Source organism: Yamadazyma tenuis, chromosome 6, assembly GCF_029203305.1.
Source record: "Yamadazyma tenuis chromosome 6, complete sequence".
In the NCBI taxonomy this organism is placed as follows: Eukaryota; Fungi; Ascomycota; class Pichiomycetes; order Serinales; family Debaryomycetaceae; genus Yamadazyma; species Yamadazyma tenuis.
In genome coordinates this window covers 253,505-269,998 of record NC_089466.1, presented here as the reverse complement: position 1 = coordinate 269,998, position 16,494 = coordinate 253,505, and the positions used below count along the sequence as shown (strand labels likewise).

The following is a 16,494-nucleotide window of genomic DNA, read 5'->3' as shown; positions in this document are numbered from 1 at the left end:
ATACCAAGCTGATTCCTCACGTGGTAGCAAGTGAGTTGTTACGTTTTGTTGACTGTTTGTCTTTGCTACCTCTTAGACTTTTAGCAGTTTGGATTGTGCGCGACCCATCTTCACTTCGACTGATTTTCAACCAATGGAAGTGCGAAAATTACACTGAAATAATTATCAATACTCAACAGCATGGTTTCAGTATGTCAAGCTTAAAAGATAATTGTAACGAGCCATGTGGTATCACAATTGGCATCACACGGTGTTACTGAAGATGTATAACAAAATACTAACTTCTTTTTGTAGTACATTAGAGGTCCAGCCTACAAATCCATTGCCAGCTTCGCTGGTGTGTCAATCCCAACTGCTAAGAAATACTTACCAAACTTAGTGTTATGGGGAGGTGCCGCCGGTGCCGCCGTTGCCACTTTCACTGAAGGGGTTCCATTGTTTCAAAACACTTTCTATAAGAAGATTCCTTATTTTGGTCAACACTGGGAATATAACCCAGATCCAGAAGATATTCCAATCTAAAATATTTACATTTATTTATCATTAAACTTAATAAACACATGAACTTCGGGTTACTAGGGAACGTAGGTTAATGTCACGTTATCCGTATCTCTTGTAATGTACTCTTTTGTAATCAAAAATTCGATATTGCTCTTGATATCTTGAATGGATACTGGGCCCTTTTTGCTCACAGTCTCTATCGCCTTATTTATCAAGTCGGTAAAGAGAATTTTTGTGTCAACCTTGATGATACTGACGATTACAGATCTTATTTCAGTGTCCCGATTTCTGGTGGTTATTTTATCGTCACCTGGGATATTAGAAGTACTACTTCCAATATCCCTGTCTCTTGGTAAAGGAATTTTCAACTTTTTAGACTTATCAGTGAAGCTGTGGTTGAACCTAATAAGGTCTCCATCCTCAATGAGGATTTTATACTTATCCGATAATGAAAGGATAATTCTTCGAAGAAGCTTTACATCCAAGTTTGACTGCTGAATAAGTTCATCCATGGTGATCGTATCTTTGTCGTTGAATAACAATATCACTATAGCCTGGAGTAAATTCACATTAAGTTCATATGCACCTCCATTAAAATGACATGAAATCAAAAGCTGGTGTAGATTATAACAGCCCCAGTCTAAAGAATGATTTTTCAACTTTTCATCCAGGCTCTTATAGAGATTATTGAATGATTCAATTAACATCAGAAGGCTGGGCGGAAGAATGACACTGCTATCTTGTTTAGGAACCTCAGGCCAATGCTTTTTCTCCAATATCAATCCATTAAATTCAATCGAGTCGTTACCAAGACCTTTCAAATGAGAGTATTTCTCTTGAGATTTAGCCAAATCTTTAAACATCACGTTCAATCCAATGGAATCATCATTTTCACCCACAATACTAGTTATGGAGTCTACCAATTTCTTTTCAAGCACAATAGATGAGTTTCTACTGAGTAACAACCTCCGTGATAACTGATTTTTGTAATTTACAATAAAGTCAGTTTTATTGTTCAAAAACTTGAAGATAACCATGAAGTGAGCTTCAAATTCGTCATAGGTAATACCGGCCTTCTTAGTCTTGAAGAAAGTATCACTGTACTTACACAAATGGCTTATTATCAAGGAATTCGTCTTCCTAGAGGCATTGATAGACCGGCTGAACGAATGTCTGATTTCAAATTCAAACTTTTCATTTTTCTTGAACTTGGTTTCAACCACCGTTCTATACTTTTCATATACCTTCACCAAATTCACAATGACGCTTCCAGTACTAATATCCAGTTCCTTGTCAATCTCCTGTTGCACTTGTTGTGATACTATCTTTCCCCAGTGCAAAACAAAAATAGGAATAGAGTCAATGCTGTATTCCTTAGGAGTAAGTTCACAAAAATTATAAATCATGGATAACTGTAATCCATTCTCGCTCGATAGCATATAAGGTAAACAGTGCAGAATGACCTCGTTGAAGTCAAAGAATATGGTGACCCATTTGAGCTGAATTAGTAGTTTTTCACAAAAGTCTTTAGGTTGTCCACATTCTTTGAAAAATGTAATTATCTTAGATATTTTTTTCAAAGTCTTGTGAACGTAATCATCATAATCTTGAGACCATACTTCTCTTAAGTCTTTGGCTAAATTCAAACACAGACTGATGATTTTATTATCCAACTTGATTTTCTGGCTGAAATTTAGCTTTATAAGCATTCTGGAAAATACTTCAGCAAGGGCTAGATCCTCTTGGACCTCGCTACGTAGACACTGAGACAAGTATGACGTGTAGCGGTCTATGGTGATTATACCTTCCTCTATTGGATCGGCAAGAAGGTTGTCCACATATAACTCAAGTCCCAATTCTAGTATGACTTTCTTGTTGGGGTGCTGAAGTAAATAGCTTCTATCTAGGTACAAGAACAATTTCCCAAGAAGTCTGAGTTTTGATTCCCATTTCTCATACACCTTTAGGAGGTCTGAAATGAACTGCTTTACATCGAGATTATGGGAATGTACAAGTTCAAATACTTTTGGTTTGACGACCAGGAAAAAGTGGTCCTCAATCTTCCCCTTCAAGTGTTCTGCAAGTTTGGATTGTTCTGCATGTTTGTACTTGCAAATAGCTTCAACTTTTTGGTAGTAAAAGCTGTAACCATACTTCAATGGCTCAGAGTTGAATACCAAGTCAATTGCTTCATGAACCAAAGCTTTGGAAAATTCCAATTGCTTCAATGAATGCTCTTCGTTTCTGTATTTGGAGGAGTGAGTTTTGAGCCGTTTAAAACTCACCTTATTAGCACTAGAAGATCTTGCTCTTGATTGTGATAAATGGGAAGGTACTGGATTGTGAGAAATGGCCATATCATTAGTGTTCAAACTGGTACTAGAGGCCTTCGTTAGGTTCATACTAAGAGTAGCACTAGGAGCTACTAATCCCGACCCCAGCCCTTTGAAATTCAAAAGCTCTTCTGTGGGTATATCAGCCATCAGTTAGTGATCCCTTCAATATATATGAGAAGCGCGCATTTGGATAAAAATACAGATTGCAATTTAGATGTCTGGACAAGAAATACCGAAGATAACCGACCCCAAAGCCCTCACGGGGGTATACAAGAAGCGAGGAGCATTCGACAAGCAGAGGAAAACGTTGTTGGAGAATTTTAAGTCGTCGGAAACGCACTCAAACTTGTTGTTAAAATTGAAGCTAATGGTTGAGAGCAAGGTGAAGAATAATCCTGATATACTAATGAAGAATAAGGGAAAGATGGCAGCATTAATCCAGGGAGAAATCATGAGTGAACACAATTCCAAGGATCTGACAAGCTTGCTAAGTATTGTGGATAAAGACATCCAAGAAAAGATCATTGATTCCCCTGAGTTCCACGAGTTGTTGAGGAAGGAGTTGAAGGAAGTGAAGAGGAGAGAGGAGGGCATTACCGACGAGGAATTCAATAGGATACTTGAAGAAGAGCATCAACAAGAGCAGCAAAAGAAAGCTCAACTACAAAAGGATAAGGAGATTCATAATTCAGATAAAGAGAGATCTAGTTACCGTCCAAACAAAGTAACCAAAGCTCCTAGATTCAAATACAACAGTGTAAACACGTCGAGAAATTCCAGCACCAATAAAGAGGGGAATTCGTCTGGTAATAGTAGCACGTCGGCAGGTTCCACCAACGAGGCACCCAAAAAAGGGTTTCATTTAATGTATTAATAGTTGTTACATAAACTGCATATTTAGCTGGTCTTAGTCTTCTGTATCAAAGATGTCATTAGCAATCAACATCAATTCTTCCACAACCTTACTCTTGTAGCTCAAGTCTTGGGGGTTCATTGAGTTATCGTTCAAAATAGCTGGGCCCCAAATAATGGCCAAGTTCTTAACTGTCATTCGGTTGGTGTCCGATTTGGATGCAACTGTATTCAAATGGAATATTAATGCTCGTAAGGTGAAATAGGCTCCATCTGGTAAGTTGTACACCAAATGGTGCAATTTTTTGGCGATAAAGTTTTCATCTAGCGACTTAACAGTCTCTATGAATGATTGGTAGAATTCTTCTGTCAATAATGGTTCTGGTAAGCTGGCAAAATACAACTTCAATAAGGATGCAATACAGTAAATGTCTGTGTCTATCACATTGGTTGGATCAATGTTGTTGCCTATCAATAAATAATTGGTGAACTTTTTGTCAATAGATTCTCTCAAGTTCTGTACAATGGAAACATTTCCACTCTTTCTGTATATACCTTCCAATTCCAAACCATGCGTTTCAATAACTTCAATACACTTTTTTACCACCAAAGGAACATTATCAATTCCTGCAAAGTTGATCAATTCTTCAATAGATACTCCAAAGGTAGGTTGACTATTGGAAGAAGTACTACTACCAAGATTAGCATGCGACACTTGACTCAATGATTTCACTCCATTTAGCTCTGGTGTATTTGGCTGACTGTTTGGATCTAATGAGTTGTAGGTGAGTGCAGTCTGGGCATCGCTAACACCGCTTGGCAGACGTGGAGCTCCATATGAGTTATTTACATTTCCTGACCCAGAAGTGGATAATCCGGAATCGTTTACGGAGTTGTTGGCATAATTGGTGTTACTACCCGAGCTGCTGGTTGATTCATATAAGGCTGTAGAAACAGGTGGGAGAGCCATATTCGATACATTTTTAGGGTTCGAGTTGTTTAAGAATGGTTTGTTGGACTTGGGTGGTTCATACTTGGCCAAGGATGGATGGACCTTATACTCAATTGGCACCAAAGAAGACCTGTTTTGAGCAAACTCCTTCTCACTTCGGAGGATGTAATTGTAAAGGTCCTTCTCATTATCAACTGCGTTAGCAAGCTCCTTCATTGAGGGTTTTGACGATGTTAAAGGGGCCACCAAGACTCCAGAATTCATGATCAAGGTCTCGTTCCAAGTGGCCAATTTTTGCAATTGAACATTCATGGCAATGTCCATTTCTAAAACCAAGTTCTTTAATTTCTTAGTGTGAGTGGGTCTGTATACCATCAAGATTTCATCCTTTAATTTCTTACAGGTAGCCACTTTGGATCTATAATCTTGATCCGCCAAGTCGACTTTCCTTTGTAAGTCGTCTTCTTGTTGCTCATAACTCTTATTCTTCAAAGAAAAGGTCTTCTTGGGGTCACCGTTCTTGAGCTTGTCCAAATCATCACACAAGTGATTATACTTCATTTTGGCCTTTTCAGCAGCTTGAATAGAATCCTGACAATCCTTTTCTTTCCGCTTACCTTCTTCTTTGATCTGCTTTCTTGATCTGATGACGGCAGCAATCAAAGACGTTAATTCATCGTACATGACGTTTAAAGCAGTCACGTAGGAAGATCCAACCCCGTATAGTTTCTCGTCAAATTCAATGATCTTGTCCAACTTATCACTGAACGAGTCCTCCTTCAACTTCGAAGGATTCTTAAGTGCCTGCCTGGATTGACTGCCAAACTTCTTTAGTTGAGAATAATGGTCGTCCTCTATGATGGCTTTCTTCTTGATGTACTTTGAGAACTCCTCTCCAGTGGTGACACTTTTCTTTAATCTATTCAATAACAAGTCCAAACTACCATCGTTGTTCAAGATGTTGATTATCTGATCCAGCTCTAAGAGTCTGGGTGCTTCTATTTCCGACATGATAAACAAAAGGTTGCTAGTAGTTTCAATCGTGAATTATGTTTTTAATGGGGTTTCGAATCGTCGCGCGAAAAAGCGGTGATGTGTTTATTTATGCGAAGCGCAGCCATGACGTTGGCCTGACCAAAAATAGAACCGAGTTCCAAGACAGAATGGCTGCTTTATGGATGTCAGGTTTAGGTTATATATTTTCCTTGTATATATTTTTATGGGTAAATGCTAACCCGTACAGGCATTTCGCATGGAGAGGTGTTATCTTTCTCTCTGTGGGTCACTCTTTCTCTATTAAACTAGGAGAAAAAGGTGCTGTTTCTCTTTTCATCTTCGAGACCAAAAGAACGCACCCCGTTCTCTACCGTAGCCACCGAAAATTCCAAGTCATCGGTCGTGATCATGTCCCAAAACTTGTAAATCATCATTACCGTGAAAGTATTACACACGGTAGCAAAGAAGACTCCATCTATGTAGTGAGTGGCCCCTTCACAAATCTTTTCGCTAAACACGTACATCAACACCTGTCCGGCCACGAAGAAGAACACCCCCAAGCATATGGCACCCAAGGGCCAATATGAATCCAAGGCAAATAACACCAATGCTACTTGACTCACCACATATACAAACAAAATGAACGCGTTCAACACGTATCCCACGACAAATAAGCCGGTTGTGTTTGTGGTACTCAAGCCTGTTCCCCAGTTCTTGAAAGTAAAAATGGCAATGAAGAAGTTGACAATAAACCACCCAATAGACACCAACCTCAATATCCACATGGATCTTCGAGACCCGTCTTCCCAAAACTGGAAGCACAAAAGCCCGTTGTACAATAGCGATATACAACAAGAGCCGGCCAAGCCCATTTGAACCGCCACAAAATATGCATAACTGCTGCTGCTAGGAGGTGTAACACCGCAATCGACCACCAATGAACTTACAGTTAAACCAATAAACAAGTAGAAAAAAAACAACATCTCTGTTCTTCCGATGGCAGTGTACTTTGCTCTGACATTGAACAAGATGATCAATAACACTCCTAAAGTGGCAAAATGAATGAAAGCATTACCAACCAGGAAAATCATGGTGTTTGCCAATTCGACCGATCTGCTGTAACATTGGGGTAAAACGCCCCGCGTAAACTCACTGGTAGAGTTGGATGTGCTTATAACAGAGCACAAGGGCAAGGATGTATGTTTGCAGAGCTCTTCAAAGCTTCCGAACGTCATCAACAGAAAAAATGGCAAACTAGCTGATTTTGATTTTAAGGTAATTTTTTTGTTTTTGTTTCGCACGCGCAGAGATGAAACTAATATTACCCATTTGAGAGATGTAATAAAAAACTAAATTCATACCAGTTTATTTACATGAATAAATATAATAAATAAGAACTAAATAAATACACACAAAGGAGAGCCGGCTCCTACTTTATAGTTGATAAGGGGGCGGCATCTCCATGTAAAAATGTTTGTGGTTTTCCATCTGCAATTTTCGTAACTCGTTCAATTTCTCCTTGATGCTTTTCACATCAAGGTAGTTGTTAGATTTCTCATTAACTTCATTATAGACCTCATCGTCAGACTTCTTGAACTCATCAGGGTTCACGTGCTCCTTGTTGGTGAAGTTAAAGTAGTTGTTACCTATTCCCACTCCACTCAAGAAAGAGCTGTTGGAATTATTTGGTGAACTATTGTCGAAGTTCCGGTGGAAATGTGAATGAGAATGAATCTGTTTGAGTTCGTTTAATCTCAATGGTCTTGGTTGTTGTAGCACATCATCTTGTTCATCGACGCACGTGCTTCCCTCAGACTCCATGTCCTCAGACTGTGTAACATCTAAGTTGTCATCATCATTCATCGTTGAGGTCTGAGAAATGCCGTTGTAGTTAGATAATAGGGTGCTTTCAGCTACAGACATAGTATTGCTTGCATTATTGTCAATACTCTTGGATGTCTTGTTTCGGTTCAATTTAATAACTCTTCTCTTGGGCTTCGCCATGTTGTTGTTCACATTCTTTTGGTAATAGTTATTTGACTGGATGTCTGAGATGTTCTTGACAATGTGTTGTACATCTGTGTACTCCTTATCCACCAAAAAGTTGATTGGAATTCCATTGCTGCCATTATTATCAAATACCTTATTATCATTTATCAAGCTTAATGATGTGAGTAAATTTGGCGACAATTTCTTGTTGAACTTCTGCAAGTTGGATCTTTGAATAACATTCTTGAATTTTGGAATATGCAAGTTCAATGTTTCTCTTGAATTAAAGAGCTTTAAGTTTTTCTGCAAGTTTTTGGCCGAATAGTTATTGAATTCGTTATTCAAATCAAACAAGACCACCTCGTTGTTGTTGTTAACATTGAAGTTGTGCAAGTTCAAGTTATTCAAGAAATTATCATTATTCGAGGAAATATACTTCAAGGACAACTTGTGTAACACAGTGGGTAGAGTCTCTCTAAACAAGTCTCTGATTTGAGTTTCAATTTGGCTTTGTAAGAACTTAGCCAACACTTGCACCATGTCGAAGGTGGAGCTGACATTGATGGAGTCTAAGGGGTCGTTACGGAAAACAAGGGTCAATCCTTTTGTTTTGGAGAATACAATGATTCCAATACCAGAGATTTTTATATCACTCAACTTCAAGTCTAAAGGCAAAGAAAATTCGTCATTCGAGAGCTGGAAATTGGGCTTAATAAAGTCACTGGAACCTCCGATGAAGTCTTCCAATTCAGTTAAGTTATCACTGTAAATCTTTAACGGATTGGCTTGAACTTTGGTGTGCAAAGTGATGTGAGCATCCCCATCGTAGTTGATTTTGAAGATGCCTCTGAATCGGTCTGTCTCCAACTCTCCAATTTCTAGTATCTCAAATGTGGGAGGGATTTTGCCGAAGTTTAAGTCTTTAATCTCGATTTCAGACGCTAATATATTGGGACGTTTGCCCGAATTCAACGTTTCTGTGAGTAGCTCCTTGGTCCACTGGGCCATAGACTCCGTCTCTAATAAGTTCCAATCCACGTTAAAAGACATTTTCTATCGGGTTCAGGAAATAAAAACAATGTGTGTCTTAGGAAGGGGCAAATAAAAATACTTGAGCAGACTGTTCAAATCAAAAAAATAGGTTATTTGTGGTCGATACTGGATGATATATAAATGAATGGTTTACGTTCTTGTGAACAATAAATGGTTCGGGGTTAACTGAGTCTCCTTGATCAGACAATGTTTGTGCAATCACAAAAAATTTTGTAAGGATCTCAAAATGATCAGACGAGCTAAAGTGCGAAAGAACCGGGGGTGGTACACGACCCAGTTGGTCATTTTCATTTCATATAGCTGTTTGGATATTACAAGAATCTACTCGGTGCTGGGGTGTCTGAGAACGTGAATACCGCCTCCAGGTCCATTCAGAAACCCGATTCAAGTAGATACTGATCTTACTCTCGTTCCCATTGCTCAAAATAATCCAATGGCTCAATCAATTTACGACATCTCGGTGTTAGATTCTACCCTTCAACAGGTTTCCTTAAGCCAATATAAGGGTAAAGTGATAGTTATTGTTAACACCGCGACATTGTGTGGGTTTGCTCCGCAGTTTGAAGAGCTTCAAACGCTATATCACAAATACAAGGACGATGGACTTGTGATATTGGCCTTTCCAAGTAACCAATTTTGGAACGAAGAGCCGGCTCCGATAGATGAGATCGTAAGGGAAACAAAACAAAAGTTTGGGGTAGAATTCCCCATAATGAACAAGGTTTTGGTGAACGGAAGCAATGCAGACGATATTTATAAGTTTTTAAAGGCTGCCCGGCCAGGTAAACTCGGATTCCAAGGTGTGTTTTGGAACTTTGAAAAATTTGTTATAGACAGAAACGGTAACGTTGTATATAGGTTCCCCAGTGATATTAGTCCGTTGACATTCGAGAAGTACTTGACCCCATTACTCGGGTGACGTTTGGGTAAGATAATAATTGTATAAGTGGACGTTCATGTAATTAATATATTTATAAATATGTAAAAGTCCATTGTGGATTACTTTTTAGGTTTTTTGGTCTTTTCACCTACGTCGGGAGTTTCAGACTTTCTTTTGGATCCCGTAACCGGTGGGTTCATTTCTCTCAAAACACAACCCAACAAGGTTTGACACCTTCTGGATATCTCGGTGGTATTTCTAGATTGGAAGAAAAAGTCAAACTTGAACAAAATCGAGTCGCGTATAGCTTCTTTTATTCTTTCATAGATATCAGGTCTATCGATTCCAAACCTGTAGAGCTGTACCAATAGGAACCGGTCTTCGTCCTCTGACCAAACCTTTCGGTTGGAAGACGCAGGTGGGAACTTCAATGTGAGTTCTTGTAAAGGATATTTGAATTGACTGAGTTTTCTCCTTAATGCTTCTTTCTGTAACTTGATTTTGATGATTTTCTCTTCACCAGTTTCGATCTGATTGATATAACGTTCATACCCGTCGATTTCTTCATATTTTTTCCAAAAACTCTTCGCATAGTCTCTGACCTCATCGATGGTTTTATCCTCGAACTCGTTGGTGATCAACTGAATCGAGTTTCTACCATATTTGATATTCAAGGTTATGAAATGCTGGAAATCACGTCTGTTCCAATTACCAAATCCTTGGGTAAGGAGCTCATCCTTCAATTGTTTCTCTTCTTCGGTCAAAGGCCTCGATTTTTCTATTTCTTCTTGCTCAAGTTTTTGTTCCAATTGTCGTTCATCCAAGGTATTGGGTGGTCCACTCTTAAGAGGAACCTGGTATTTTATCTGCTTTTTATAATAGTTCTTTTCCAATTCAAGGAGCTCAAGCAACTTAGCCGGAAAGAACTGATGATCATAGATGTTATGTTGCTTTGGAGGTTTTGGTCCCGACTTGATAGTTGATCTACTTCCTCCAGTATTCAACACATCTTTATAGTACATGTCAATGGAGTAGTTTTCCTTTCTTTCTCTTTTACCGGGGTTTATCCAAGCATGTCCAATGTTGGTGATGGCTGTGGGTTCCTTTTTCTTAAAGTTTTCCCCGTTCCATTCATATACTGATTCGTCATTAGTGAAGTTTTGCAAGGCATTTATGTTCAACTTTTCATATTTCTGATTCAATTCAGACGTTTTGGCTTCCGATTTGGCCAAAATGGCATCAATATCATCATCTTCTGGCTCTACTGTTCCGGCTTTGGAAGTAGAGTCGCTTTTAAACATCTCAGCGGCACCATGTTGAATCATATTCAATAATTCATCCTTCGAAGCCGCCTTGTTACTCTGGTTACTGATATTGGGGGCATGCCTTCCCTGCTGAATAACCAATTGATCCAACCTCAACTTTTGAGCGGCTCTTTCAATCACCTTTTCTTCAATGGCGTGTTCGGTAATGAACCGGAACACTTTAACCTGCTTGGTTTGGCCAATTCTATGAGCTCTGTCCATAGCCTGCAAATCGGCTTGAGGATTCCAGTCGGAATCAAATAATATTACAATATCTGCCGTTGTTAAGTTAATGCCCAATCCACCAGCTCTTGTGGTCAACAAAAAGGCGAATTTGGAAGATCCCGGTTTATTGTAATCATCGATGGAATTTACTCTATCAGCATGGTCGGTTTGTCCATCGATTCTGCAGTATTCATATTCTCTGAAGAGCAAATAATCTTCTAAAATATCCAACATTCTACTCATTTGAGAGAATATCAAGACCCTTGAACCCTCTTGTTTGAACTTCTTTAATAATTTGTCCAAGATTATCATCTTTTGAGCGTTGAACACCAAGTGTTCATCGGTGGTATATGGGGGACCAGGTTCAGCCCCTTCAAAAAGATAAGGATGGTTACAGCACTTTCTTAATTGCATAACAATGTTGAGTAATCTAGTCTTGCTTTCTTTTTTACCACTGGCTCCATTGACAGCATCGATATCTTTTTCCAAAATCTTTTGATACCACTTCTTCTGCATGTCGGTCATTTTGACATAGACATTCAATTCTTCCTTTGGCAATAAAGACTTTTCCACTTCACTTTTGATTCTCCGTAATAAGAACGGCTTCAAGACTTTGTGCAATTGTTGTACAACCGAATTTTCATCCTGTCCCTCATTATCCTGAAACCACAGATCAAACGCTTCGGAGTCTCCGAACACATCAGGCAATATAAAGTTCAATAACGCCCACAACTCGTGCAAGTTGTTCTGCAAAGGGGTTCCGGTTATCAACAACCTATTATTAGAATGGAACATTCTTATAATCTGGGACAACAATGACTCTTCGTTCTTGATTCTATGGGCCTCATCAATGATGATATATTCCCATTTGAACCTCTTCAAAGCCGACTTTTCTCTGATAACAATTTCATACGAAGAAATGACTACATCGAAATCGCAGGTCATCAACCTCTGATTGATCAATTGGTTTCTTTGGTCTTTATCACCTTGTAGTACCAAAACTCTTACATCAGGAGTCCATCTGGCAAATTCCCTGGCCCAGTTATCCAAGGTGGATTTGGGGGTGATGATAATATGGGGGCCATTTATGCCTTTGAAATACCTCAAGTATCCCAAAAATGAGATAGTTTGGAGGGTTTTACCCAACCCCATCTCATCTGCCAATATTCCCGATAAGTTGTTCTCGTATAAAGATACAAGCCAGTTCAACCCTTGGATCTGATAAGGTCTAAGGGTTCCATGAACATAAGCAGGACTTTCGGTAAACTCGGTTATGGCTGGAGTTTCAATTTCATCGTTCAACAACTCAGCATCCTCCTCCTTTTCGGTCTTTCTGCCTCTGTGATTGGGAACCTGTTCACCAGTTCTTTCCAGTTCAACTTTATTCAAGATTTTCCGGATGCCTGCGTCCTTCTCCGCTTTGGCATTGATGAAGTGCTTGAATAAGTCTGTCAATCCCAATAAGTATTTGAATCTTTTTGCTGTATCCTCAGCATCAAGCCTGGGCTTGTCGGAGGTTACAAAGTACTTTTGTCTGTTTTGGCCCACGTTTGTGGAGGTAGACGTATCCTGTGGAATCAGTACCACCGGCTGAGGCGAAGGTGACGGTACGTCCACCTCGTCCCTATCTATAACTTTTCCTGTCATGGGGTTGGCTGTGTTCACAATGTTGATAAGTTGAAATTTATTTTCTCAACGCACTTGTTCAACTGGGCACTCAAATCACACAACCACATTTAGATGCGCGTATTTGATGTATTTGCCGTAAGTAAAAGGCAACCACAGGGTGATACAACCGATACGATCGTCTCCTTGTAGGGCAAGAAGGGACTTTTGAAATTGCAATAAGTATGACCGTGAATCGTCCAAGACGCGTCTACACTGAACTTAAATACTGCACCAACTTGACTACAACTTAGCAGTAGCACCGCTCACACAAACAACGCGCACATGTGGAGCCTGATTTGTAGGCTTTGTAGCTAAAAAAAAATACACATAAAAGCGTCAGGTTGCCATAGCTGCAAAAATTCTGCGCATCTTTTAGGGCATTCCCGTAGAACCAACACCACCAAAACCCGGCCACGTCGGTGATAGGAGCAGCTCCGTGCAACAAGAATCTATAATTTGATACCTATATTACTGAGGCCGGGTGGGGACAAATATCCGTAGACCAGAGCCCCAGAGCAAGTTTTAATGTCAAAGTGCAAAAAGGGCTTGTAGGAATGAGTAAAAAACAAGAATCCGTAGATAACGAAATAATACAAACTTTGTGTTTAGCATAAACCTATCTTCAAAGTGAGTGCTAGAGCCAACGATAAAGTGGCCGCCAACGGCACCAAATTGCTCGTATCCGTCCCAATGATAGCCCAATTGGTTCAGTTGGCTGTGGAAAAGTATTTGCTCGTGGTGATTTCGGTATTAGAAATAGTTCGGAATTTGTTGTTGCTTCCCTACTTTTTCCTTTTGATCATTGGGAATATCGACGAGCCAACAGAGCCGTTTACTGAGATTATCAACATAGATCTAAGGCTCATATACAGCCAGGAGTGAAGAGGACATTTGTAACAATTTAGGTGTCGAACTGTCATATACATTAACACAAGGTTTAACCAGAACGGACTGTATTGTTGCGGAGATGGTGGTGACAATGACACCAGATCATCCTACTGGATAAACAAGAGACGTAATAGACTACAGAATGCAAATAGCAGAAGGTTGCAATAGAACCACAGACCGCAACTAGGGAGCACAAATACCTCATTCCTGGTTCATCACCCCACTGCTCGCAGCAGCAGCAAGTATAGCCGGTCAATGATGAGGTAATAGAGGGGCACACCCGGATAAACTATACAAATAGCCATTTCAGGTTTCATTTACTTACAGTAATGTTTATCAAGCCCGGAGTAATTCCGTGCAATTTTCTGTAGTTGCGATAAACTTTACCACAAAATATCCGAGGAGAAATGCGATGGTTGCGAAAAAAACTACTCATAAGGCATTAATTTCCGTAATTTATATTCATTATATTGTGCACAGCTATTTATCAGGGGCATGCTGGAGTTGATTTATACATTGCTTTGATCACCAGAACTTACGGATGAACCATACGAAGAACTAATATCGGAATTCAACGGGGAGCCGAAATCGTTCTTGAAGGAAGACGTCAGGTCATTGTCGTGGTGAGAATTGGAAGAAACATCATCATTTTGGATTTGACCCTGGTCAGGACCATCTCCATTGACTTGAGATTTGTTGGGGGTCCCATACTGGTACTGGTTATCTTGGTTGGGATGGAATTGGCTAAACTGATGGTGAAGCTGTAGTTCCAATTGGTGCAATTGAGCAGACGAGGGTGATTGGGTGTGTTGGAAAGTTTGGAACGGCTCATGCGATTGTCTATTTTGTATCTCTAAGTTGAACTCTTCTAGTCCAAACTGGTTGGGTGACATCGAGAAAGCCATCGTCATTTGAGTGAAAGGAGAATGAGGTTGAAAATCGCCTTCTCCAGGAGAATTGAGCAATGAAGGAATTGGTTCCAAATACTTAAACTCAGAGGGTATAATATCCTTGTCATGCAGTTTGGAAAAGTCGGCTTTAGGCCTTGGATCCTCGGGTGTCAAGCGAACCTGTTCCTCAGAAGCAATGCTTTCTCCATCATTATTGACTTCACGAATGTAACTCTTGGGGTAGATGGGCAGAGGCATAGATTTACGCCGCACAATGGACTCGACCTTCACATATAGTTCTTCAGAAATAGTGATTTCACTTTTGAATTTTGAAACCAAGTTGAAGATCGACGTCAACAAGTTATAGGCAGTGAAATACTCACTTTTATTGATGATACACTCATTGACGGAGTCGGCCACTGCCAAGGCGATTTCGAGTAGTTTAACCAGTACCCCGGGTCCGTTGGACTCGAAAGCAAAAATAGGGAGGTTTTCGGTGCTTATCAAAAAGTCTTTAGCTATTTCAATGGGGTACTGGTAAGAAAGGCAGGGGTTTTCCAGATCGGTATCCTTCTTGATCAAAAGGCCGTTTTGAGAAGAAATGTGCCAGGCCAATGCACGCATCCAGTGCTTGGAGAGAATGATGTTCAACCTCTGGGTGTCACTTGAAGCATTGGTGACTTCGATCTTGCTCAAGCGAACTTGCACATCTGTTATCCATTTGCGAGTTGGAGTCCCACTTGACACAAAGAGGTTTTGGAAGTTGTTCAAGTTGCCGGGATTTTTCTTACTATAGTTGATCAAGTTATCGAAAAACCGCTTATCAGGAATGGAAAAGATCTTGACTAACTCGATGAAGCCCGTCAACAAGCCACTATACTCCTCATCCTCCAACGATGGCAAGGGGATTGAAGGTTCCAAACACACTGGAACATTATCTTCGATACACAGAAACCTTTCGGTCACCAAAAGCATATAATAAATTTTTCGCAACCGGTGGACTTCGGCGGTGGGTCTCGCAGAATATGTTCTAGGATCGTGTAAACCAAGTAACTGAGCAATGGAGATGGCTTCTTTCATATACAAGATGGCTGCTTGGATCCCATCTTTAATGTTGATATAATAGATGTAAAGAAAGAACGAGATCAACAAGTTGTCGTGAGAAGGGTCAAGTCGGTAGTCAAACAAGTTACGTGCCCGAATAGCCTCTTTAGCGTACTGGCTGGCATCGATATTGGCTGGGGCCCCCACAATGGGGTTCCCCGCCGTCAAGAACGTGAGCTGGCGAGTGATGGCCGCACACACGGCGCAGCACAAGGCATAGCTGGTAGCATTTTCCTTGCTGAGGGTCGAGTCGCTGTTGGGGTTTAATTGGACGATTCTCAGCACCAAGTGAGCCACCAGTAACACCGGCCAAATCCCGTAGTACCAGGTCTGATAGATCTGAAGACATGGTAAGAGTTTATCCAAGGTTAAGATCTGGTTATGGTCGCCCAAGGTGTTGATTTTGGCGTTACCCATCGATAAATTGTTGATGGAGTCTCTGGTCTTTTTGTGGATATGTTTAGGCCCACACTTCTTTTTGAGCCGGTTATCGGTGCAAGGGACATTGTGCTCCACGCACCGAGAGCAAGGCTTTTGCTGGTCACACCGGACCTTTCTAAGGGCACATCCATCACAAGGCCGAGAGTATTTGGCTCGAATTGACCGTTTGGTTTTAGGTTTCTGAGGCCGGGCGGCTGACGAATCATGGGGTTGAGGCGTTTCGCTCATTGTCACGGAAGAAGGGTTGTTCTTAAGGTTCCAGTCGGACACGTCAATGTTCGAGTGGATTTGGGCCGACATCTGTAGGGAGGCTAAAATCTCGGACTGGTATAGGTGTAAAGAAGTAGTTGTAGAATTTTATTTTCTGGTGATCGGAAAAGTAGTTTTGGTAGCGAAGTTTGGGGAAGCGTGGGGG

At 40.4% G+C, this 16,494-nt stretch overlaps 8 protein-coding genes across 8 annotated transcripts; 3 read left to right on the top strand and 5 right to left on the bottom strand. All coding sequences in view use genetic code 12, as the record gives it.

Moving 5' to 3' along the window:
- Positions 1 to 180: 180 nt before the first annotated feature.
- QCR10 (ubiquinol-cytochrome c reductase core subunit 10 qcr10) lies at positions 181 to 522 on the top strand (the record flags this gene model as incomplete). The annotated part of the gene is made up of 2 exons (XM_006687103.2): positions 181 to 189; positions 295 to 522. 2 exons carry the CDS (start codon positions 181 to 183, stop codon positions 520 to 522), a joined length of 237 nt encoding a protein of 78 aa, XP_006687166.1.
- A 53-nt stretch (positions 523 to 575) lies between these two features.
- Positions 576 to 2,984, bottom strand: PSN45_004344 (uncharacterized protein; the record flags this gene model as incomplete). Its single annotated transcript, XM_006687104.2, has 1 exon — positions 576 to 2,984. The coding sequence occupies one exon, from the start codon at positions 2,982 to 2,984 to the stop codon at positions 576 to 578; it is 2,409 nt and encodes an 802-aa protein (XP_006687167.2).
- A 67-nt stretch (positions 2,985 to 3,051) lies between these two features.
- Positions 3,052 to 3,711, top strand: PSN45_004343 (uncharacterized protein; the record flags this gene model as incomplete). Its single annotated transcript, XM_066158270.1, has 1 exon — positions 3,052 to 3,711. One exon carries the CDS (start codon positions 3,052 to 3,054, stop codon positions 3,709 to 3,711), a length of 660 nt encoding a protein of 219 aa, XP_066014367.1.
- A 33-nt stretch (positions 3,712 to 3,744) lies between these two features.
- Positions 3,745 to 5,652, bottom strand: RGD1 (Rho GTPase-activating protein; the record flags this gene model as incomplete). Its single annotated transcript, XM_006687105.2, has 1 exon — positions 3,745 to 5,652. One exon carries the CDS (start codon positions 5,650 to 5,652, stop codon positions 3,745 to 3,747), a length of 1,908 nt encoding a protein of 635 aa, XP_006687168.1.
- Positions 5,653 to 5,942: 290 nt separating this feature from the next.
- Positions 5,943 to 8,676, bottom strand: MDM34 (ERMES complex subunit; the record flags this gene model as incomplete). The annotated part of the gene is made up of 2 exons (XM_006687108.2): positions 5,943 to 6,750; positions 7,142 to 8,676. 2 exons carry the CDS (start codon positions 8,674 to 8,676, stop codon positions 5,943 to 5,945), a joined length of 2,343 nt encoding a protein of 780 aa, XP_006687171.2.
- A 436-nt stretch (positions 8,677 to 9,112) lies between these two features.
- On the top strand, positions 9,113 to 9,598 carry PSN45_004340 (glutathione peroxidase; the record flags this gene model as incomplete). The annotated part of the gene is made up of 1 exon (XM_006687109.2): positions 9,113 to 9,598. The coding sequence occupies one exon, from the start codon at positions 9,113 to 9,115 to the stop codon at positions 9,596 to 9,598; it is 486 nt and encodes a 161-aa protein (XP_006687172.1).
- An 80-nt stretch (positions 9,599 to 9,678) lies between these two features.
- Positions 9,679 to 12,735, bottom strand: PSN45_004339 (uncharacterized protein; the record flags this gene model as incomplete). The annotated part of the gene is made up of 1 exon (XM_006687110.1): positions 9,679 to 12,735. The coding sequence occupies one exon, from the start codon at positions 12,733 to 12,735 to the stop codon at positions 9,679 to 9,681; it is 3,057 nt and encodes a 1,018-aa protein (XP_006687173.1).
- A 1,418-nt stretch (positions 12,736 to 14,153) lies between these two features.
- Positions 14,154 to 16,379, bottom strand: PSN45_004338 (uncharacterized protein; the record flags this gene model as incomplete). The annotated part of the gene is made up of 1 exon (XM_006687111.2): positions 14,154 to 16,379. The coding sequence occupies one exon, from the start codon at positions 16,377 to 16,379 to the stop codon at positions 14,154 to 14,156; it is 2,226 nt and encodes a 741-aa protein (XP_006687174.2).
- Between the last annotated feature and the right edge of the window lie 115 nt (positions 16,380 to 16,494).